The following is a 23,784-nucleotide window of genomic DNA, read 5'->3' on the forward strand; positions in this document are numbered from 1 at the left end:
CGAGGGCATTGTTGGCAACATCGGTCCTAATAATTACCTCACCTTTACCGATAAGGAGATACCTACTGAGGGAAGAGGGCATAATAAGGCTCTTCATGTCTCTGTGAAATGCCTGGATCATGTTATAGCACGTGTCTTGGTGGATAATGGCTCCTCTTCGAACGTCATGCCAAAGGCGACATTGGAGAAGCTACCCTGTGACGGAATGCATATGAGGCCAAGCTCTATGATTGTGAGAGCGTTCGACGGCAGTAAGAGGGAAGTGATGGGAGAAGTGGAATTGCCGGTCCAAGTCGGTCCATGCGTCTTTCAAGTGACATTCCAAGTCATGGATATCCTCCCGGCTTATAGCAGTCTGTTGGGTCGCCCGTGGATCCATTCTACAGGAGTTGTGCCTTCCACACTACACTAGAAGCTGAAATATGTAATGGGAGATAAGTTGGTGATAGTATTAGGGGAGGAGGATCTCCTTGTGAGTAGGCCATCGTCCACACGCTATATTGAGGCAGTTGAGGAAGCTCTCGAGACAGCTTTCCAATCATTGGAGATTGTAGGAAATGCCTACGTGGAGCCGTTTCCAGCGAACCCACGTTTGTCGCGTGCTTCTATTATGATGGCCAAAGTCTTGCTGAAAGAAGGCTATACACATGGTAAAGGTTTAGGCAAGCATGGGCAGGGGCAAGCTTTCCCTCTAGAGGTCGTTGAGAATAAGAATAGGTATGGCCTAGGGTACAAGCCCACCAAAGAAGACAGGAAAAGGTTGATTGGGGAAAGGAGAGAGCGCAGTCTGGCTCGTGTAGAAAGGCAGGAACCAAAGGCAAGGAAGATTCACATTTGTGATATCAAGGAGAGTTTTCGCAGTGCTGGATGGGTGAACACTAGCCATATAGCGGTTGTGGGAGAGGAAGCTGGATCTGAAAGCTCAAACTTCGTGTGGGTGATGGACAAATTTATGATCACCAAAATATGATGTCACAAACTTGTTTTTCAATCGGCAAGTATGACCGAATCGTTCAAGTAATAAACTTGGTAAGACCAAGTATCGTTCTTCCCATAGGACTCACGGCCTAGTTTAGTTGTGTGGTTTGTTGATTAGCTAAGACTTAGAGACGAAATATTTGGATTTTATATGCAGAAAACGAAAATTAAATATGTATGCATGAGTGTGATCAATGGCTAAAGCAAAATACAAACACTTTCAATGGAATATATGGGTGAGTATGTTGTTGGGGGTCAATTTCATCTTATCCACTCTCATATTTTAGGAATTCAACATTCAAATCATCATTGTTAATGCCACTCTCTAAAGTACCTTTCAAGAAGGCTTCTCTCTAATCACGAGTTCATACAATTCCTAGCATTCCTAATGATTAGTTCATAAGTGCAGGAGCTTAACGACAACCAATATAATATTGGGAGAAATTCCCCGGATCTAGACTTCCCCGCACGCACCCGTATCGACAAAACCAATAATCATGCATCGAATGAGTTAAACAACGCAAGCATTGAGCAAAGAGGAAAAACCCTAACTAATGATGAAAGAAAGCATAAATCTTAATTAAAAGATGTAAAAACAAATTCCATATATGAGAGCTTCAAAAGATTACATTGATTCCCCAACAAACATACAAGGTTTAGTTCACCATATTCATGGTGAACCTAGATGAATAATAATGAAAGAATGAAAGAGATAGAAAAACCCGAGAAAGAGAAGAGGAGAGCCGTCACCATCTCCCAATCTACCCCCAAGGGGTGAAAAGTGTGTTTCTACTTCCTCCCAGCCAAAGATACAAACCCTAGGACGTGCAAGTCCTTAAATAGGGCATAACAATAACATAAAACAAGTCCAAGCCCATTAAAACAAAAGAAAACCGGTCCAAGCCCACTTAGAATGGCGCTCAGCGGTATTTTACCGCTGAGCGGTACTAGCGCATGATCCATTTTGCCCCCCAGCTACTGTTTTGCCCCTCAGCGGTGATTTCGGCACCCGAAAAGTGTCGCTCAGCGGTATTTTACCGCTCAGCGCCACTCGGTCACACGTTTTCTGCGTTCTGGTTGGTTTTTCAGCATTCTGGTTGACTGGTTGACTTTTCTGGTTGACTGGTTGACTTTTCTGGTTGACTGGTTGACTTTTCTGGTTTCTGGTTGACTTTTCAGCACTCCAATCATTCGGTATTTCAATTCTTCTTTCAAATCATTCAATTAGCCTACAAAATCAAGGGAATCTTGCAAAAAACCATTAAATTCACTTTCAACTCTCTTATTCTCAAAACTAAAGCAAAAATATGAGTTCAAGCTAGTTTTTAAGTCTTAAAGGTTGCTTTTGGTATCAAATTTAAGCATAAAAATAACGGTTTTTCAACCGTTATCAGTGGGCTTGCTCCCCAAACGCGCAGCTCAGCAATTGGAAGACTTCGGACTTACCCGTGATGTTTAATTCGAATGAAATGTAATATATTAATTGATCCTATTGCTTTACCCGGAGCTTTAGGATTCATGACTTATGGGTTGACGCTTTTATTTTGCTTTCGGTGTGATAATTGAATCGTGTTTGTTCTCGTTTTTATCATCATTTAGCCTTATCCATCGTTTTTCTTGTTTATTTATTCTTTTTTCGAAAACTTAAATAATGCAGATATGACAATGAATGTTTTGAAAATAACAATGTCGATATCCCTAATTTGGTGCACCTTGTCGATGATACGGAAGATGATTATGAAGATGGTTCGGAACCCTCTCCAGAACTAATGAGATTAGTGGAGCAAGAGTCTAAAGAAATAAAACCCTATCAGGAAGATGTCGAAATACTCAACTTGGGTGAGGAAGACGAGGTAAAAGAAGTAAAGATCGGCACTACCATGAAAGAGGAAGTGAGAGAAAGGTTGCGAGTCCTATTGAAGGAATTTAAGGACATGTTCGCTTGGTCGTACAATGATATGCCCGGTCTGGATACCGATATCGTGCAGCATAAACTCCCTCTTAAGCCGGAATGCCTCCCGGTCAAACAGAAGCTAAGAAGAATGAAGCCGGAGATGTCTTTGAAAATCAAGGAAGAGGTGCAGAAACAATTCGAAGCAGGATTTTTGGCTGTGGCGAAATACCCGCAATGGGTGGCGAATATCGTACCAGTACCCAAGAAATATGGTAAAGTTCGGATGTGCGTTGACCATCGTGATTTGAATCGTGCAAGTCCAAAAGACAATTTCCCACTACCGCACATCGACACTTTAGTCGATAATACAGCCAAGTTTTCGCTATTTTCATTCATGGATGGTTTCTCAGGATATAATCAGATCAAGATGGTGCCAGAAGATATGGAAAAGACAACCTTTATCACGTTGTGGGGAACTTTTTGTTATAAGGTGATGTCCTTTGGGCTCAAGAATGTCGGGGCAACATATCAAAGGGCGATGGTGGCACTTTTTCATGACATGATGCACAAGGAAATCGAAGTTTATGTGGATGACATGATTGCAAAGTCCGAATCGGAAGAAGAGCACGTTCTCAACTTGAAGAAATTATTTGAGAGATTGAGAAAGTATAAACTCAGGTTAAACCCCGCCAAATGCACGTTTGGAGTGAAATCTGGGAAATTGTTGGGTTTTGTGGTTAGCCAAAAGGGGATAGAAGTGGATCCTGATAAGGCGCGAGCGATAATAGAAATGTCTGGGCCTAGAACAGAAAAGGAGGTTCGAGGTTTTCTGGGTAGACTGAACTACATTGCTATATTCATCTCCCAATTAACCGCTACGTGTGAACCAATGTTCAAGTTGTTACGAAAGAATCAGGCTGTAGTTTGGAATGAGGATTGTCAAGCCGCATTTGAAAAAATCAAACGATACTTGCAAGACCCTCCCGTATTACGTCCACCCAAACCAGGAAGGCCGCTCATTTTGTATTTGACTGTGTTGGATAAGTCAATGGGTTGTGTGTTGGGTCAGCACGATGAAGTTGGGAAGAAAGAACACGCTATATACTACTTGAGCAAGAAATTCACAGACTGCGAACAAAGATATTCGTCGTTAGAACGAACTTGCTGTGCATTGGCGTGGGCTGCTCATCGCTTGAGGCAATACATGCTGAGTTACTCAACCTGGTTGATATCCAAGGTGGACCCTATCAAGTTCATTTTTGAAAAGCCTGCTCTTACTGGAAGGATAGCTCGGTAGCAGATGCTATTGTCAGAATATGACATCGTATATGTTACTCAGAAATCCGTCAAGGGTAGTGCGTTAGCAGAATACCTGGCTCACCACCCCATCAGCGATTATCAGCCAATGCAACCCGAATTTCCCGATGAAGATATCATGGCTCTATTCGAAGAAGGCAGAAAAAACCGAGACGAAGAAACGTGGATATTATTATTCGACGGAGCCTCGAATGTGATGGGGCATGGCATAGGGGCAGTTCTCATCTCTCCAGAGCATCAATACATACCTATGATAGCTAGGTTATGTTTTAATTGCACGAATAACATTGCAGAATATGAGGCTTGCACTATGGGTATTCGGGCGGCAATAAAGTCCAAAGTGAAAATTCTGAATGTATATGGAGATTCAGCTTTAGTCGTCCACCAGTTGAAGGGAGAGTGGGAAACTAGGGATGCAAAATTAATTCCTTACCAAGCTTACATCAGGGGATTAATGGAGTATTTCGATGCCATCACATTTAACCACATACTGCGACAAGATAATCAATTAGCATATGCGTTGGCTACTTTGTCATCAATGTTTGAAGTTGACCAAGATGCAGAATTACCAATGATTGAAATGAAGAGCCATGCAGAGCCAGCATATTGCCATTTCATCGAGGAGGAGGTAGATGGTAAACCTTGGTATTTTGATATCAAGCACTATCTTAAGACCCGAGAATATCCTAAGAAGGCATCTGAAAATGATAAAAGGTCATTAAGGAGGTTGGTTGGCAGCTTTATTTTAAATGGGGATATTTTATACAAGAGAAATCATGACATGGTTCTCCTCAGATGCATGGATGCAAAGGAAGTCGAGATGATACTGAAAGAAGAGCATGAAGGTACCTTTGGCACACATATGAATGGGCACTCAATGGCCAGGAAGATCTTGAGAGCTGGTTACTTCTGGTTGACCATGGAAAATGATTGTTGTACACACGTGAGGAAGTGCGAGAAATGTCAAATGTATGCAGACAATATCAATGTGCCACCCACGACCTTGAACGTGTTGTCTGTACCGTGGCCATTTTCGATGTGGGGGATAGATGTTATTGGAGCTATAGAGCCAAAAGCGTCAAATGGACATCGTTTCATACTAGTCGCGATCGATTACTTCACCAAGTGGGTTGAGGCTGCTTCTTATGCCAACGTGACTAGAAAGGTGGTGACCAAATTCATAAAAAAGGAGTTAATCTGCACATACGGGTTACCTAATCAGATTATCACTGATAATGCCACCAACCTGAACAACCAGATGATGGCAGAGTTATGTGAAGAGTTCAAAATTCATCATCTTAATTCTTCCCCTTACCGTCCAAAGATGAATGGGGCAGTAGAGGCTGCTAATAAGAATATCAAGAAGACTATACAAAAGATGGTGGTCACCTATAAAGATTGGCACGAAATGCTTCCTTTTGCTTTGCATGGATATCGTACATCAGTACGAACGTCAACTGGGGCAACACCTTTCTCGCTTGTGTATGGGATGGAAGCAGTACTTCCATTTGAGGTGGAAATCCCATCTCTACGAGTTTTAAAGGAAACCCAATTGTAGGAAGCTGAGTGGGTTCAAACTCGGTTTGACCAACTCAATCTCATCGAAGAAAAGAGACTGACAGCGGTGTGCCACGGACAATTGTACCAAAGAAGAATGAAAAAGGCTTTCGACAAAAAGGTGCGCCTAAGGGAGTTCCATGAAGGCGAACTGGTGTTAAAGAAGATTTTGCCTATACAAAAGGATCACAGAGGCAAGTGGACCCCAAATTATGAAGGACCATTTGTAGTAAAAAGAGCATTCTCTGGAGGGGCACTAATTCTCACAAGGATGGATTGAGAGGAGTTACCTTTACCAGTTGATAACGGTTGAAAAACCGTTATTTTTATGCTTAAAATTGATACAAAAAGCAACCTTTAAGACTTAGAAACTAGCTTGAACTCATATTTTTGCTTTAGTTTTGTGAATAAGGGAGTTGAAAGTGAATTTAATGGTTTTGTGCAAGATTCCCTTGATTTTGTAGGCTAATTGAATGATTTGAAAGAAGAATTGAAGTACCGAATGATTAGAGTGCTGAAAAGTCAACCAGAAACCAGAAAAGTCAACCAGTCAACCAGAAAAGTCAACCAGTCAACCAGAAAAGTCAACCAGTCAACCAGAATGCTGAAAAACCAACCAGAACGCAGAAAAAGTGTGACAGAGTGGCGCTGAGCGGTAAAATACCGCTGAGCGGCACTTTTCAGGTGCCAAAATCACCGCTGAGGGGCAAAAACAGCAGCTGAGGGCAAAATGTATCATGCGCTATTACCGTTCAGCGGTAAAATACCGCTGAGCACCATTCTAAGTGGGCTTGGACCGGTTTTATTTTGTTTTTATGGGCTTGGACTTGTTTTATGTTATTTTTTTGCCCTATTTAAGGACTTGCATGTCCTAGGGTTTGCATCTTTGGCTGGGAGGAAGTAGAAACACACTTTTCACCCCTTGGGGGTAGATTGGGAGATGGTGACGGCTCTCCTCTTCTCTTTCTAGGGTTTTTCTATCTCTTTCATTCTTTCATTATTGTTCATCTAGTTTCACCATGAATATGGTGAACTAAACCTTGTATTGTTGTTGGGGAATCAATGTAGTCTTGTGAAAACTCTCATATATGGAATTTGTGCTTTAACATCTTATATTAAGATACATGCTTTCTTTCATCTTTAGTTAGGGATTTTCCTCTTTGCTTAATGCTCGCTTTGTTTAACTCATTCATTGCCATGATTATTGATTTTGTCGATATGGGAACGTACGGGGAAATCTAGATCCGGGGAATTTCTCCCAATAGCATATTGGTTGCCTTTAAGCTCCTACGCTTCAGAACTAATTACTAGGAATGCTAGGAATTGTATGAAATCGTAATTAAGGATAGGCCTTCTTGCAAGGTGATTTAGAGAGTGGCATTAGCATTGATGAAAAGAATGATGAATTCCTAAAAGTATATGAGAGTGGATAAGATGAAATTGATAACCCCAATAACATACTCATCCATTTAATTCATTAAATTGTTTGTTTTCCTCTTTTCCATTGATCAACATTCATGCATACATGTTTAATTACTGTCTTTTGCATTTAAACCTACAATCAATTGTTCACACTTGCGATTGTTAAACAAGTTTGTGGTGCCGTTTTTCGGTGTTCATAAATTTCTCATCAAGTTTTTGGCGCCGTTGTCGGGGACTCGTGGTTTAACTAGTTCATTTGTGTGATTATTGATTATCTTTGACTTGAATTTTGAATTTTGAATTTTTGTTTTTATTTTTTTCTGCTTTTATTTTATTTTATTTTTATTTGATTTGATTTGATTTTATTTTATTTTATTTTTATTTGATTTGATTTGATTTTATTTTATTTTAGGTTTAATTGCTTCCTTTGTCCCCAGTTTGGTTGAATTGTGTCAAATTCATCCTCATTTTTAAAAAAGTTTCATTGTCGTCCTCACGTGGTATAAAAGTGTCAATTGAATCCAAACATAGAAAAAATTTGTGTCAAAGTAGTCATTTTTCCTATATCTCTGTGTCTTCCTTTCATATGTCACTTCTCTAGAGCTATGAAAAGCCTTAAATTGGATAAGGTAAAATGAATATCTGTACTTGATTGTATGAAAGGAAGACACAGATATATAGGAAAAATGACTACTTTGACACAAATTTTTTCTATGTTTGGATTCAATTGACACTTTTACACCACGTGAGGACGACAATGAAACTTTTACACCACGTGAGGATGACAATGAAACTTTTTTAAAAATGAGGATTAATTTGACACAATTCAACCAAACTGGGGACAAAGGAAGCAATTAAACCTTTATTTTATTTTATTTTATTTTATTTTATTTTATTTTATTTTGTTTTTGTTTTTTGTTTTTATTTTTTTTTGTTTTTTGTTTTTATTTTTTTGTTTTCTGTTTTTATTTTTTCGTTTTCTGTTTTTATTTTTTTCTGTTTTCTGTTTTCATTTTTCTATTTTATGTTTTTATCTTCTATCTTGCTATCTTTTATCTTCTTATCATTTATTCTTTGTATCTTCTCTATCTTTTTATGCTAACAAATATTTTCTAGAGTTTGTGCCTAATGCTTGCAGGATGCAATTCGGACAAGAATTTAACTATGTGGGCAATCAATTCTACCAAAGTAATCTCAACCACTGGTGGGAACCTCACTCAAGCATAGATCAAAGTCAATTTTGGCAAGCTACTGGACAATTTGAGAATCAACAACAATTTAACAAGCAACAACAACAACCAACCTTATAGCAACAAATTTCTATACTTAATGAAAGATCAATAAGGTTGGAAGAAACTCTTCTCAAAAGACTATTGAAGCTGCTATTAAGAACATGGAGATTCAAATGGGTCAGATTAGCAAGCAGTTGGAAGAAAGGCTTAACAAGAATTGTGGGGCTAATATTGAGGTTAACCCCAGGGAAGAATGTGAAGTGCTAGTGAGTGTAAATGTTGAAAAAGTTGAGTTGGAAAAAGAAGAGAGAAAAGAGAGAGAAGAGAAAGAAGAAGAGAAAATTTGTGTGAAGATTGAGAAAGTGAGTAGAAAAAGAACATAAAGAAAGAAAGTGAGAGAAAAGAGAAAGAGGACGAGAGGAAGAGAGAGAATCACATGGAAAACCTCTTCGTCATCCAAAGAAGTATCATAGGAAGGAAAAGAAATTTAAGTGCTTTATGGAAATCTTCAAGAAATTGGAGATTAAAGTTCCTATGATTGAGACATTGCAACAGGTTCCTGGTTTGATCAAATTTCTGAAGAAGTTCAGTAGAAAGAAGAAAAAGAAGATGGAACTTGAGCTTTATTGGGTCAAGCTAGTGACGTTAAAAGAGCGCCTGCTGGGAGGCAACCCAGTGATTTAAGAACTTTTAATTTTTGGTTTGGTGATGTAATTTTGAACTTTTGGGTATTTTTGTTTTTGTTATAAGTTTGTTACAGGGTTTACATCTACTGATGGATGTTAGGCGGAAGAGTATCTACTGAAGGATACTATGTTTGTATACACCTACTGATGGGTGTTGGTAAGAAAGATTTGCATCTACTGAAGGGTGCTAGAGGATTTTGGGTTAGGCTCGTGACGTTAAACAAGCGCTATCTGGGAGGCAACCCAGTTGATTGATTTTATCTGTATTGTTTATTTTGATTCTGCTTTAGTTGCATGATAGGGATTGAATGTTTGAGTTATCTGAGAAATTAATTGCAGGGAGCAAGTGAGGGGCATGAGTAGAAGGCACCTAGGGTAAGCTAGGAAGAAGAAAAGCACAACACGAAAGTGCCGCTGAGCGGTGGTATCGTAAAAGGGGCTTAGGTTGCCCCTTAGCGGAACCCGAGCCCATTAGGGTATTTTTATACCCTAAGTCACGCTTTGCCCTCTATGTTCAGATTCTTCTCTGCACACACACTCCTAAACACTTTTCCAAAGGTTCTCCACATTTTTCCTTTCATTCCTCTTTAGAAAATCTCCCTTCCACTTACTTTCTCACTAGTTTTCCATCTAAGTTTGGGGTTGGGAGAGAGCAACATTGATGGGGCTGAGTTTTTCAAAACATTAGAGTAGGATTTGTTTTATCAATCACTTGTTTTTAGAATAGGGTTTGATGTACTCAATTGGAAATTTTGTCTGTTATGATGGTTTGCTTATGATTGTTGTTTGATAAGTAATGCCTGATGATGCTTTGATATTGATTGATGTTGAGAATGTGCACATTATATGCTTATACAGGTGGTTCACAAGCATTGTGAACAAATGCAAGATGTTGTGATTGTGATTATGATTCTAAGTAGGATGTTATACGTGGAATGTGAATGAGCTTATATGTGAGGTTTTGAGCTTCAGAGTTGTTATTGTTGAATATTATTACTGTGAAATCATGAATGACTTTGCCCAGGTTTTCTATGATTGATTTACTTGCTTGTTTGCATCATATGATCAAGGCCATTTGTTGATAACCCTTTTATTAGCCAAATTCATAAATTTAGCCCACTAAAAGAGAACACTATGTGTTCTATCCTTTGAACCTCTAGCCTTGAACATGATTTGAAAACCCTTGTTGAAAAGCTTTACCTTGAGTTAAGTAGAAAATATTTTGTGGTATTGACAAATGTTCAAGTTTGGGGTTGTTGGAAAATAGAAAGGGAAATTGAAAGCATTGAGCTAAGAGCTAAGAATTAAGTATGTGAAAAGAAAAAGAAAAAGAGAAAGAAAAAAAAGAAAAAGCAAAGCTCAATGCAAAAGAAAGTTGGGAATAAATAAGAATGATTGGGTTTATATGTTTCTCTTAACTCAAGGGTTTTGTGATCTAGAAAAACCAATTTTCTTGATAGCCCAACCACGTTATAAGCCATAGAAAAGTCCTTGTGATGATGCTTGCTGGTAAGTGTTTTTGATTGTGGTTAAATGAAAGGCAAAGTTGATTCATGTGACATTGTAATAGTAGAGTGAATGAGTGAATATCTCTTATACACTTGTGTGTTTGAGTGAAACACTTTATCTAGTGAGGATAGATTCCATGAACACATAAGAACATCTTTGCTTAGTTAATTGATTATTCATGAAAATAGCATTTGTTGGATAGTATGTGTTTGAGTGATCACTAAAAGCATGTGTACATCTTGAAAGAAGGATTTTTGAATGTGGTGAACCATTATATGGATTGATGGAAGATTGAGTTACATGTTGTTTGCTTGAGGACAAGCAAAGTTTTAAGTTTGGGGTTGTGATAACGGTTGAAAAACCGTTACTTTTATGCTTAAAATTGATACCAAAAGCAACCTTTAAGACTTAGAAACTAGCTTGAACTCATATTTTTGCTTTAGTTTTGTGAATAAGAGAGTTGAAAGTGAATTTAATGGTTTTGTGCAAGATTCCCTTGATTTTGTAGGCTAATTGAATGATTTGAAAGAAGAATTGAAGTACCGAATGATTGGAGTTCTGAAAAGTCAACCAGAAACCAGAAAAGTCAACCAGTCAACCAGAAAAGTCAACCAGTCAACCAGAAAAGTCAACCAGTCAACCAGAATGCTGAAAAACCAACTAGAACGCAGAAAAAGTGTGACCGAGTGGCGCTGAGCGGCACTTTTCAGGTGCCAAAATCACCGCTGAGGGGCAAAAACAACAGCTGAGGGCAAAATGTATCATGCGCTATTACCGCTCAGCGGTAAAATACCACTGAGCGCCATTATAAGTGGGCTTGGACCAGTTTTCTTTTGTTTTTATGGGCTTGGACTTGTTTTATGTTATTTTTATGCCCTATTTAAGGACTTGCACGTCCTAGGGTTTGGATCTTTGGCTGGGAGGAAGCAGAAACACACTTTTCACCCCTTGGGGGTAGATTGGGAGATGGTGACGGCTCTCCTCTTCTCTTTCTAGGGTTTTTCTATCTCTTTCATTCTTTCATTATTGTTCATCTAGTTTCACCATGAATGTGGTGAACTAAACCTTGTATTGTTGTTAGGGAATCAATGTATTCTTGTGAAAACTCTCATATATGGAATTTGTGTTTTAACATCTTATATTAAGATACATGCTTTCTTTCATCTTTAGTTAGGGATTTTCCTCTTTGCCTAATGCTTGCTTTGTTTAACTCATTCATTGCCATGATTATTGATTTTGTCGATATGGGAACGTACGGGGAAATCTAGATCCAGGGAATTTCTCCCAATAGCATATTGGTTTCCTTTAAGCTCCTGCACTTCAGAACTAATTACTAGGAATGCTAGGAATTGTATGAACTCGTAATTAAGGATAGGCCTTCTTGCAAGGTGATTTAGAGAGTGGCATTAGCATTGATGAAAAGAATGATGAATTCCTAAAAGTATATGAGAGTGGATAAGATGAAATTGATAACCCCAACAACATACTCATCCATTTAATTCATTAAAGTGTTTGTTTTCCTCTTTTCCATTGATCAACATTCATGCATACATGTTTAATTATTGTCTTTTGCATTTAAACCTACAATCAATTGTTCACAAGTCTTAAATAATCAACAAATCATATAACTAACTAGGCCGTGAGTCCTTTGGTTGAACGATACTTGGTCTTACCGAGTTTTATTACTTGATACGATTCGGTCACACTTGCCGATTGTTGAACAAGTTTGTGGCGCCGTTTTTCGGTGTTCATAAATTTTTCATCACCGGTTAATTCTGATGCGGTAAAAAAGTTTTACGCATGATTCCGCGATAGGGGATGCCACTAAGGGATATTAACACTGTTTTTGAATTATGTTGTATTCTGTGTTACTTCATTCAATAAATACCATACGGTTTTATCCATTATTCAACTTTTACGCTTTTTTCTTTCGACACGATTCATGTCGCACTAGGTTTTAAGGTAAAGTAAGGAAAAGGGAAAGTGATAAAAATTTAAGCATCACGAGTATATCCATCGAGCACAAACTCGTTCCTGAGGGATGTTGTGAAGAAAAAATAAATAATAAAAATGAAGCAAAAAGGTGAAAAGGAAGGACACATGTTGAATTCGTTGTCAATAAAGTCTGCCAAGGGCATAGTACTTTCGAAAAGCAAAAGCAAACAAAGTTTTGAAAAATGCTAGTGTAACTAGTGTTCTTTTCCTACTGAAGCATCTGCATTCATACTACTTAAACCCCTAGCTTTCTCGTTCCCCTTTAAAACAGAGGATTGTCATGAATATAATACTGGGGCAGTTTTCATCATGATACACGTACAGTTGATCGGGGAGGAAAATAAAAGGTAAAAAAAAGTGAAGTTGATGTGTCAATCGCGGCAGAGTTTCACTTCAGGTTTAAGGTTGGGGGAAGTAAGGCGAGTAAGCTTCAGAATGACGTGTGGCCATTTTTCTTCACCCAAGTGATAAAAGAAATTTATCCAATTGCACCCCCTTTGAGCCATAAGTTATAACTGTTTTTCTTCATCACCCTCAACAAGAATCATCAGCATATCAATGTCAATCCAAAGGAACGTCAAGGGCATCCAAATCAATGAGAAGATTTATGGAAAAGGGAAATGAAAAAAAAAGTTTCAAAACGGGTCACAGCAGGGGCAACGAGACGAATGAAAAAAAAACAAAAACAAAAAAATGAAAAAAAATAAAAGGATGTCCGAAGTTCCAAACTCCTAGAGATAGTTGACTCGACACCTTGCAGATGATTCTTGTTAAGAAAATTCGACCATCAAACACTGTTTGGGCCTTCATTATCCGTTTCTTTCAAAACCCTTTGACCTTTAGCCACGATACAAGCCAATTAAAGTCCACACCGACTGAAGAATGTTTGTCCTGATCTTTCTCATGAACTTAACTCTGGAATGAAATGATGTGGTGAATGACGCAATCGCTAGAAGAAAAGAAAAGCATCGTAAAGAAAAAAAAATGAAAAATATAATGTGAAGTCTCCCCGTCAAGAGAGAATCGTCAAACTAGGGTATTCCTTCCTACCCAGACCTGTCCACCTCTCCAAATCACACTTATTGTGCACAGCAAAGTTGGGGCAGGCTTGTAAGCCTTGATTGTTGAAATATTAACGACACCCCCCGGATGGGGAGAGTACGAAAGTTAATGTTTCCCACAAACCATCATTCAGCCATCCGCTTTTCATAACCATTTCTCACATTTTCTCGGGTTCAAGCTAGTTTGGATTGCAAGAAGCGGTAAAGGGAATTTGAGCTAATGGTTACACTCTTTTCCTTTTCATCAAAGGACTCACTATCTCTCGACATTATTTTCAATGAATGCATTTTGAATGTACATCGAGTTTAATGACAATATTGACAACGAATTCCAAACCTAAAATTTTCAAAAAATATATACAGAAAAAAAACGAACCAAATGTCTCATGTGTTTGTGCATTCATGCACCCTTATCACATTACATCATGCATCTCGAAAGAAGCAAAGAAAATTGTTCGAAAAATCCTCAAGGAAAAAAAGAGTTGTGGCAAAGGTTAATACGACCTTCGCTTCTAAGCCTTTTCATTGTTTTGCTCAATATTCACCAATGTTTCAAAAATTTGAATCCAGGTTATTTTTCCACGATAGCGCCCCTCTGTAGGGCAATCGCCGAACCTAATGATCACCCTCATTCACTCATTCATAGGGTTGTTACACCCTCCACGAGGTTGTTACACCTCATCCACTTATCCACAGGGTTGTTACACCCTCCCCGAGGTTGTTACACCTCATTCACTTATCCATAGGATTGTTACACCCTCCACAAGGTTGTTACACCTCAATCATTCATCCATAGGGTTGTTACACTCTCCACGAGGTTGTTACACCTCATTCACTCATCCATAGGGTTGTTACACCCTCCACGAGGTTGTTACACCTCAATCACTCATCCATAGGATTGTTACACCCTCCACAAGGTTGTTACACCTCAATCACTCATCCATAGGGTTGTTACACCCTCCACGAGGTTGTTACACCTCATTCACTTATCCATAGGGTTGTTACACCCTCCACGAGGTTGTTACACCTCATTCACTCATCCATAGGGTTGTTACACCCTCCATGAGGTTGTTACACCTCATTCACTCATCCATAGGGTTGTTACACCCTCCACGAGGTTGTTACACCTCATCCACTTATCGACAGGGTTGTTACACCCTCCGCGAGGTTGTTACACCTCATTCACTTATCCATAGGGTTGTTACAGCCTCCGCGAGGTTGTTACACCTCAATCATTCATCCATAGGGTTGTTACACCCTCCACGAGGTTGTTACACCTCAATCATTCATCCATAGGGTTGTTACACCCTCCACGAGGCTGTTACACCTCATTCACTCATCCATAGGGTTGTTACACCCTCCACATGGTTGTTACACCTCAATCACTCATCCATAGAGTTGTTACACCTCATCCACTCATGCATAGGGTTCTTACACACTCCATGAGGTTGTTACGCCTCATTCATTTATCCATAGGTTATGACACCCTCCATGAGGTTTGCACACCTCATTTTTTTTTTTGGTCCTGTTCATTTTTTTTAAAATTCCCTCTTGTTTCTTGTTCATTTTGAAATCCGAACGAAATTAGTGTTTCTTTCTTTACTTAGATTTTACTCCAATAATATGAAAATATCAAATTTTCATATTATCCAGTAATATCTAAGTAAAGAGGGGCAGCTGTCAGCACCTAATTTCGTCCGGATTGACTATAATAGATTTATTTTATTTTCATCTTATATTTTTAATTTATATTTTAATTTTACTTCTTATTTATTCATTTATTTTATTATTATTATTATATATATATATATATATATATATTAGTTATTTAATTTTATTTAAAAACGAAAAAAAGGAAAAAAAAGGAGAAGAAAAAAGAGAAAAAAACAAGGTCAATCCCCTTCCTTTAGCATAAAACAACAGTCAACAGTGTTCAGAAAAAAAAAAGCAAAAAGCTACATATAGAATTGACAAAAGCAATGCTCAAAATGTACATTTACAATGGCAGCAACAAAAGGCAAGGTCTCCTCTTTCTATAATTCCCTACTGAGAACAACAAGTATACATCAAAGGAGAAGGATTTTTTTTCTGAAAGCGAGCTTCTGCCAACTGATAGCCGGTACAGTGAACATGAAGAAAAGAAAAAAACAAAAGAAAAATCCTATGCCAGAAGATATCCCAAAGAGCTCGCAGGGTGTAGGGCAGGGAGAAGTTTGGGGTTGGCTTTTGAAAAGGGTTTGCATCACGGTCATTAAAGGGGGATCACATGGGAGAAGGGGAAGGAGGGATCATCACCACTTAGAGAACGAGAGACCTCGGACCGGAAAAAGAAAGAGAGCGCAAATTGCCTTCACCTTCATTGTAAACTTCGATGCCTAGTCAACTTAACTTTTCGGTGCCTGCAAGATCATTTTGGTAACCAAAAGAGAAGTTCCATAGAAGAGATCAAAAGGAACTAGAACCTAACCAAAAGGAGAAGCTTCTTGAAGCTGTGAAGGTAAGTTTTCGTATACCTAAACTCTTTGGTCATGATCATCTATATGATTTCCTTATGCATGCTGAGAGATGAATGAAATGGTGTTCGATCAATGTATACGGTTGTATTAGCTTTCCTCTCTTAATCAAAACTGCACCCAAAATGTAGTTTCAACAAGATTCATAAGTAACAATAGAATATAGGTGTGTTTTCCCTCAACACAAAAACTTCAGTATCCATTCACTTGCACCCAGAAAACACGTAAATAAAAAGCACAAGAAAACCGCAGAGATGTTTTCATATCAGCTCTCATGAGAAAATAGAAAAGAGAAGTAGTTTTTCTCTCTAGTAGACCATGCGCATGTCTGCCACAACTGTCGTCCATGTCAAGATCATCTTTCACCTGTAGTAGACACAATGAACAGACCAAATCATGAATCCCATGCCAATAGGTTCGGAGCTTGTATTTTGGAACAACTCACCTTATCGTTTGCCATATCCATTGCATTCAAACAAATGTGCCAGATTAGCTATTTCGGACCCTAGCATTAGCTCAACATTCTCAGGATCCATGACTTCAACACCAAGTACCAAAATTCCTCTTAGCTTCTGCCTGTAACACCAAGTACTTTCCCCAAGGGCACTCAAGAATTCATTTCTTCTTTTCCTCTGATCCTGAAGTTGACTTGGTATCTCGGTTTTTCTGCTTCGTACCTATATCATCTTATCCCCCAAATCACAGTTGTTAGTGTTTGCTGCCGCCGTTCATCGGAGTGGGTTTGTTCCTTGTAAACGCCATGCCAGGAAAAAAACCTGCGGTGGAGGAGCTAGAGGGTTTCCCTCTAACGCAGTAAGAGAAAGGAAGAGAAGAGGTGGCCAAATGTAGCTCCGGTGACGCTTGGAGTCGCCGAGGACGCCATAGCTCGTGGCGGCCGACTTCGGGGGAGACAGTGGTGGCGACGTTGCAGGGTGAAAGGTGAATTCCTCCTCGCATGCGAAAAAGGAAGAGGGGAAGAGTTGGAGCGACGACCGGCGATGGTCTCGACGGTGGGCGGAGAAGCTTGGCGCGGCAGCCAGTGGGGTCTGTGGCGGCGATCGGCACACTGATGGCGTCCTGGTTTGCGGCTAGCGGCGGCTGGTTCTCGGACCGAAGGAGGTTCTCCTTTATCGCACAAAAAAGGGGGCAAGAGAGAAGATCTGAGGCCGCGGCCAGCGGCAGCCCTAGCGGCGTTTGGGGTCACGGGTGACATCATGGACCAGGCAGAGGGCCTCTTCGCGGTGGCCGTTTGGACGGAGGCTGAGGCAGAGTGAGTGTTGAGTGGCTCTAGGTTTCTCGTCCGTGGGGAGAAGTTTGAATCTCTGGAGTGCATGTCTGAAATGAGTTGGGACATGAGAACCCCTAGGGTTTTTCCAAATCTGAGAAGTGAAAAGGGCCTTGGGCCTGATCCAGCTTAAAAAAAAAATAAATAAAAAATAAAAAATAAAAAACATTTCTCTCATTGGCGCACCCCCCGTTTCTCACCCGCGCACCCTCTATCCATTCCTTGGTCTGGGCTCAGACCCATTCTGTTACCAAAAAAATAAAAAACGAATTTCTTCCCTGCGCCCCTTTATTCTCATTTTCGCACCCCTCTCCCCCTCTCCGCTTGGGCTTTGGCCTAGTTCGTTTTTTGTTTAGGCACTCCTGTTTCTTATTTAGCACCTCCACACCCCTTTTTATTTACTTATTATTTTACTTTTATTTTATTGTATCCTTTTACTTTTACTTTATTTTCATTATTTATTTATTTATGCTTTTATTTTATTTTTTTATTTTTTTCTCTCTTTTGTTCCCATTTTAAATATTTATCTATTTTTTCAAATGCACTTTGTAAGACCCTAGATATTTAACTCTGCAAAACACCTGTCAAATCAGATTTAATGTGATTGAACCACTCTGCCAAGCATTGAAAAACGCACCCCTGCCATTACTCAGAACATTAAAAACCCACGCACACTCTCTGCCACCCATCTGCCATGTGTCATGCTGGAACCTTCTAAAAATCAGTAGTGGAAGACAGGTGTCCGCGTGTGAATAAACGTCCGTTTGACTTGGGAAAGAGAATTTAATTTTCTGAAAAACACTCCTTCCCATTCTCTGCATGCATTCACCTTCTTCCTCAAAACTGATTTCTCCATTTTCTCCACCTTCTCTCTAGAACCAGTTCACCTTCTCTCTACTGTAATTCATTTCCTTCTCCTCCGATTTCATTTCAGAACCGTAGGAACGTTCGTCCAGCTGTGATCTTCCTTTTAGACCGAACAGAATTGGAATCTAAGCTGGTAAGTTCCCTTCTCTAGTAGTTGTCCATCTAGGGTTTCTTACGAAACCATGCTCTCGGTTCATGCATGGACTGTATTTGAGTAATCTCTAATTTTGGTATTTAGATCAAGTGAAAGTGTCTAGTGAAATTGAGGGTAGAACGCTGTAAGAGACAAACCCAACTTTTGCATTAGGGCGTACACTGCTATCCAGGTAAGGGAAGCTTATATATTTAATTTATACTTGTATGATTATATGAAGGCATGATATGGGTTGTCTGTATGAAATATATGTATATGTGCTATTCTGGATCTACATGAACGAACCCTGTTGTGCTGTTTGAATATGTCTTCTGTTGGTTGAAATGCATGTTGAATTGGACTCGTATGAAAGGTGTATGATTATAGTATAGTTGGATTTATTAATGTAATGAAATCTGTATAGTATGTAAATTAATGTGGATATGAATTTATAAAGTATGAATCGTATGAAAAATGTTAAAGTTAAGAAAGTTGGAAAATCTGGATATGATAAACTCTCCCTATGATAAATTACGTTCGTCAATCGTACGGTCTTATACCGTTCGGTTTTTCCCTGAAAAAGACTTAGAGTAGAATTCTTTCATTTGGGAAGAATTCGGTTTGAGAACGAGCGTCTTTATTTGAATTACTATGTTTGAGCGTTCGGCTCCACATAGAGTTGTCGTACGCCTTAAATTTAATAATATTTCATTAAATATCGTTCGGTCTTATACTGAACGTTCGTCCTAAATATCGTTCGGTCTTATACCGATACGTTCGTCCTAAATAGCGCTCGGTATTATACCAAGCGTTCGTCATGATTGGGGCTCGGTCATCTACCTAGCGTTCGCATTAATGAAGCGTTCGGTCTTAGATTGAATGCTCGTCCTTATAATTGATTTCTTAACGAACGTAATAGCGTTCGTCCTAAATGGCTAGTAATTGTATATTGGCGCGTTCGGTCATTGATTGGCAGTCGTCCCTTTTTAAACAAAAAGTTCCCAATGTAATTAAGTATTCCTCTTGATGTATCTTTGTCCAAGTTGAGTTAATCTTACCTCTTGGTATTTAAAATATTCTGAAATTGTTTTATTATTTTGGAGCCTTTCTGATTGTTAAAGGGTTCTGCTAAATCTGGTTTGTAACGTTCGTCCTATTCCTTCAGAAAGTTAAACGTTCGTCTTTTTAAGAGAGTGGAACATAGAATGAAAATGTTATAAATATGAAAAGTTAAGATGTTTGAACATTATATTAAATGGTTATACGATTATGGAATTTGAACGAGCGTTCCAGGGAGGAATGTCTCATATATGTGGAATAATTTGATTGGTAAAGTATGACTGTGGCTATTGCTAATGCTGGCTTGGTCCATCCTGATATTCCGTGAGTGCTCGTTCTCAAGTAGAGAGGAGTAGTTCATGTGTGGGAATGGCAGGAGGTCCTTAGTCCATAAGTTAACATGGGCGACGTAAGAACGGACTAACCTCGAGTGGCAGCTGTTGAGTGTATCCCAGTTACTACACCACTCGGGTGCAAGGACGCCTGTAGCTACACAGATCATACAGTCCGGACGGTCGTCTTATGTATATAGATATAATTATAGATGTTACATGATGTTATATGTTAAACTATGTGCTTGAGTGGAATGATATGTTCATTGTATGTGTTGAATTATAAATTAAATTATATAAGCTTACCCTTTCGTTTTCCTTGTGTTGTCCATCGTATCTGTACGTTCGTCCTGTCTTGCAATGATCATCCGTGTGGATGTGAGCAGAAGGCGAGGCCATTTTAGAAGACGTCATCGAGGAAGAAAACTTAGTTGAAGTAGAAGTGAAAGCGGAGCAGTAGAACGTCGTTCTTTCATTTTGATTCGAGCGCTCGTAGATGTTTAGATTGTAAATGTTAGCTTATGAGGACGTTCGGTTATTTCTTTTGTAAAACCGTTCGTTCTGTTTTAATTCCTGTTGCTATGATACACTCGTTATTTTGTATCCAGGCCGTTCGGCTTTTGAACCGTGTTTTTCTGTTAATTGTAAAGACTGTTCACTTTACTGTTAATTGTAATTAATTCTGACTTATGGTAATTACTGTATTTTGGGATGTTACATTAGTGGTATCAGAGCAGTTTTGTTCTATTAAAGGACACTGTAGCTTATGAGTACACTGTGTTTTTGCTGTGTGCTTAATACGTGTTTAATTGAGTTACTTTATTTAACTCTTTGAAACATAACTAACGCTCGTTTTTCTCTGTGTCCAGAGAACGAATGGCACCTAGACTCCCTCCCCCACCGCAACCAAATGAGACTGATACGTCCAACAATACTAGGTTGTTGGAGACAGTAATCGATCGACTTCAGCAACAGAATACCACCTTAATGGAGCAAAACGCCACTCTGATGCAGCAGAACCAGAATGCTATGCAAAGTATGGAGGCCTCTCGTGCCAGTTCTGAAACGACTCAAAGACAGTTAATGGAGATCCTATCTGCTACCAGACACACCCCGGGAGCGTCCTCTTCTAACGCTACCCAGCCTACTGCCGAGTGGAGCTTGGAGAGTTTTCTCCAACACCATCCGGCTAAGTTCAGCGGAAAAGGCCTCCCTGACGAGGCAGACCAGTGGTTAAGGGACATGGAGAGGATCTTCAACGCCAAGAGGTGTCCTGATGAGAACAGGTTGGCGTACACTGAATATTTGCTGACTGGAGAAGCGAGCCACTGGTGGGCAAGCATGAGGGCAATCTTAACGGACGCTCAAAATCCAATTACTTGGGAAGTATTCAGGAGCAAGTTTTATGAAGAATACTTCCCTGACAGCGTTCGTTTTGCAAAGGAAGTGGAGTTTTTACAGCTTGTTCAAGGCGGGATGTCCGTTTCTGAATACACCAACAAATTCAAACATCTCGTCAGGTTCAATACTATGGCCACCAGTGAAGAGTGGCAGTGCCGGAAGTTTGAGAACGGACTGCAGAGTGACTTGAAGGTTTTAATCTCCAGTTTATGTATACGTACGTTTCCTGCCATGGTTGAGAGGGCCAAAGTTTTGGAGAAAAATATGGCAGAAGCGGAACGACACAAGAAACAACAACAATCAGTTAGGGGACCGATCGTCTCTAGAGGCAATATAAATCCAAGAAGAACTCCTTACGCTCGTTCAAATCAGCCATCAAACACGAGCGGGTCTCAAGCTTTAGTTTCTATCGGACAATCTGGACAACAAGGAAACGTTACTTGTTTCCAGTGTGGAGGACCACACTACCGTTCGTCCTGTCCTCAATTGATGGGAGGAAAACACTGCAACCGATGTGGACGGATTGGGCACTTAGAAAACGAGTGCAACATGGGTGGACGAGCAGTGATGCGGCCACCGAATGCGAGAAGGAATCAGCCGAGGGGAGGACGAGCCCAAGCAGTGGGACGTGTGTATGCCATAACTAGGGCGGAGGCAGCTAGCTCAGGTACACTTATCATCAGTACATGCCTTGTGTTTGGTACATCTTGCTGCGTGTTATTTGATTCGGGAGCAACGCATTCCTTCATCTCGAAGGCGTGCGTTTGCAAGCTGGGATTAGAAGTGAGTGAGATGTAGTTTGATCTGGTGGTGTCAACACCAGCAGCTGGAGAGGTTAGGACGTCCACTATGTGCGTCCGGTGTCCTATAGAAGTGGAAGGGCGTAAGTACAAAGTTAATCTCATCTGCCTACCTCTTCAAGGTTTGGAGGTGATTTTAGGGATGGATTGGTTGGCTACCAATCACATTCTCATAGATTGTGGGAAGAAAGAGTTGGTGTTTCCGGATGAGGAAGAAGAAGAATTTTCAGTAACGCTCGGTCAGTTAAAGGAGGATATAATGGAAGGAGCAAGCTGTTTCCTGATCATGACACATGAAGATCAGGAGTTCGGAGGATTGGGAAAAGAACGAACGTCCAGGGAGGGCAGTATTGAACGAACGGTCGTGGACGAGTTTCCAGACGTTTTTCCGGAAGAGATCCCTGGACTGCCTCCTGTGCGTGAGGTTGAATTCACCATTGATTTGGTGACCACGGCAGCCCCTATATCTGTTCAACCATACCGTATGGCGCCTGCAGAATTGGTTGAACTCAAGAAGCAGATTGAAGAATTGATGGACAAGCAGTTCATCAGGCCGAGCGTATCCCCTTGGGGAGCGCCTGTACTCTTGGTGAAAAAGAAGGATGGCAGCTCTCGGTTATGTATAGATTACAGGCAATTGAACAAGCTGACCATCAAGAACAAGTACCCATTGCCAAGGATAGATGATTTATTGGACCAATTGCATGGGGCCTCAGTGTTCTCAAAGATTGACTTGCGTTCGGGTTATCATCAGATCAGGGTGAAGGAGAGCGACATCCAGAAGACTGCTTTCAGGTCTCGTTACGGACACTACGAGTATGTAGTGATGCCGTTCGGCGTGACGAACGCACCAGCAATCTTCATGGACTATATGAATCGGATATTTCGGCCTTACTTGGACAAGTTTGTGGTCGTCTTTATAGATGATATTCTCATCTACTCTAAGACCAAGGACGAACATGAAGAACACTTGCGGGCAGTACTAACCGTGTTGAGGGAAAAGGAATTATATGCAAAGCTGTCCAAGTGTGAATTATGGATGAAAGAGGTACAATTTTTGGGGCATGTGGTATCGGCTGGAGGCATCTCGGTAGATCCAGCCAAGGTACGAGCGGTGTTGGATTGGGAGAGTCCACGTTCGGTCACGGAGGTGCGTAGCTTTGTGGGACTTGCGGGCTACTACAGACGCTTCATAGAGGGATTCGCCAAGATAGTAGCTCCGCTTACTTTATTGACCCGAAAGGATCAGCCGTTCGCTTGGACTGATCTGTGCGAGGAACGCTTCCAAGAGTTGAAGAGTAAGTTGACGAGCGCTCCAGTATTGATCATTCCTGACACGTCCAAGCCCTTTGAAGTATACTGTGACGCGTCTCACCAAGGGTTGGGCTGTGTGCTTATGCAAGAAAAGCGGGCGGTGGCTTACGCGTCTCGTCAATTGAAGAATCACGAAAGGAATTACCCAATGCACGACCTGGAGTTGGCAACGGTCGTTTTTGCGCTGAAGATTTGGAGGCATTTCTTGTACGGATCCACGTTCCAAGTCTTCAATGATCACAAGAGCCTCAAATATTTATTTGATCAGAAGGAGTTGAACATGAGGCAGAGGCGTTGGCTGGAGTTTTTGAAAGATTATGAGTTTGAACTGCGGTATCACCCTGGAAAGGCCAATGTAGTGGCGGACGCCCTAAGTAGAAAGGCAGTTCACGTCTCGGTGATGATGGTTAAAGAGCTAAGTTTGATGGA

The 23,784-nt window shown here is 40.2% G+C and overlaps 3 protein-coding genes and 1 long non-coding RNA gene across 4 annotated transcripts in view; 3 read left to right on the top strand and 1 right to left on the bottom strand.

Annotated features, from left to right (window-relative positions):
• The first annotated feature begins 427 nt into the window (after window positions 1-427).
• LOC148193640 (uncharacterized) lies at window positions 428-6,026 on the top strand. The gene is made up of 6 exons (XM_088099472.1): window positions 428-937; window positions 2,793-3,362; window positions 3,480-3,705; window positions 3,796-4,109; window positions 4,212-4,544; window positions 5,748-6,026. Exons 1-6 carry the CDS (start codon window positions 428-430, stop codon window positions 6,024-6,026), a joined length of 2,232 nt encoding a protein of 743 aa, XP_087955598.1.
• A 9,504-nt stretch (window positions 6,027-15,530) lies between these two features.
• On the bottom strand, window positions 15,531-17,787 carry LOC148193641 (uncharacterized). The gene is made up of 2 exons (XR_015781956.1): window positions 16,165-17,787; window positions 15,531-16,050 (listed from the first exon to the last, which is right to left on the bottom strand). It is a non-coding gene; the product is annotated as an uncharacterized LOC148193641 (long non-coding RNA).
• Window positions 17,788-20,669: 2,882 nt separating this feature from the next.
• LOC148193642 (uncharacterized) lies at window positions 20,670-22,079 on the top strand. The gene has a single exon (XM_088097935.1). It carries the CDS (start codon window positions 20,717-20,719, stop codon window positions 22,037-22,039), a length of 1,323 nt encoding a protein of 440 aa, XP_087954061.1. The 5' UTR covers window positions 20,670-20,716; the 3' UTR covers window positions 22,040-22,079.
• A 1,001-nt stretch (window positions 22,080-23,080) lies between these two features.
• Window positions 23,081-23,784, top strand: part of LOC148193643 (uncharacterized) — a 19,043-nt gene continuing 18,339 nt past the window's right edge. The window contains exon 1 of the mRNA XM_088099473.1: window positions 23,081-23,339. Within this exon, the coding sequence (XP_087955599.1) occupies window positions 23,081-23,339 (259 nt within the window). The remainder of the gene's footprint in view (window positions 23,340-23,784) is intronic.

This window comes from Vigna umbellata, chromosome 9, assembly GCF_029865625.1.
Source record: "Vigna umbellata cultivar VRB3 chromosome 9, Vumbellata_1.0, whole genome shotgun sequence".
NCBI lineage: Eukaryota > Viridiplantae > Streptophyta > Magnoliopsida > Fabales > Fabaceae > Vigna > Vigna umbellata.

Excerpts from the sequence above, each read along its gene's own strand:
- LOC148193640 (XM_088099472.1), top strand. The coding sequence starts at position 428 with ATGGGAGATAAGTTGGTGATAGTATTAGGGGAGGAGGATCTCCTTGTG. Across the intron at positions 938-2,792 it reads AAAGCTCAAACTTCGTGTGG|GAAGATGTCGAAATACTCAA; the intron begins GTGATGGACAAA and ends AAACCCTATCAG. Across the intron at positions 3,363-3,479 it reads GGGGAACTTTTTGTTATAAG|TCCGAATCGGAAGAAGAGCA; the intron begins GTGATGTCCTTT and ends ATGATTGCAAAG.
- LOC148193642 (XM_088097935.1), top strand. The coding sequence starts at position 20,717 with ATGGCACCTAGACTCCCTCCCCCACCGCAACCAAATGAGACTGATACG.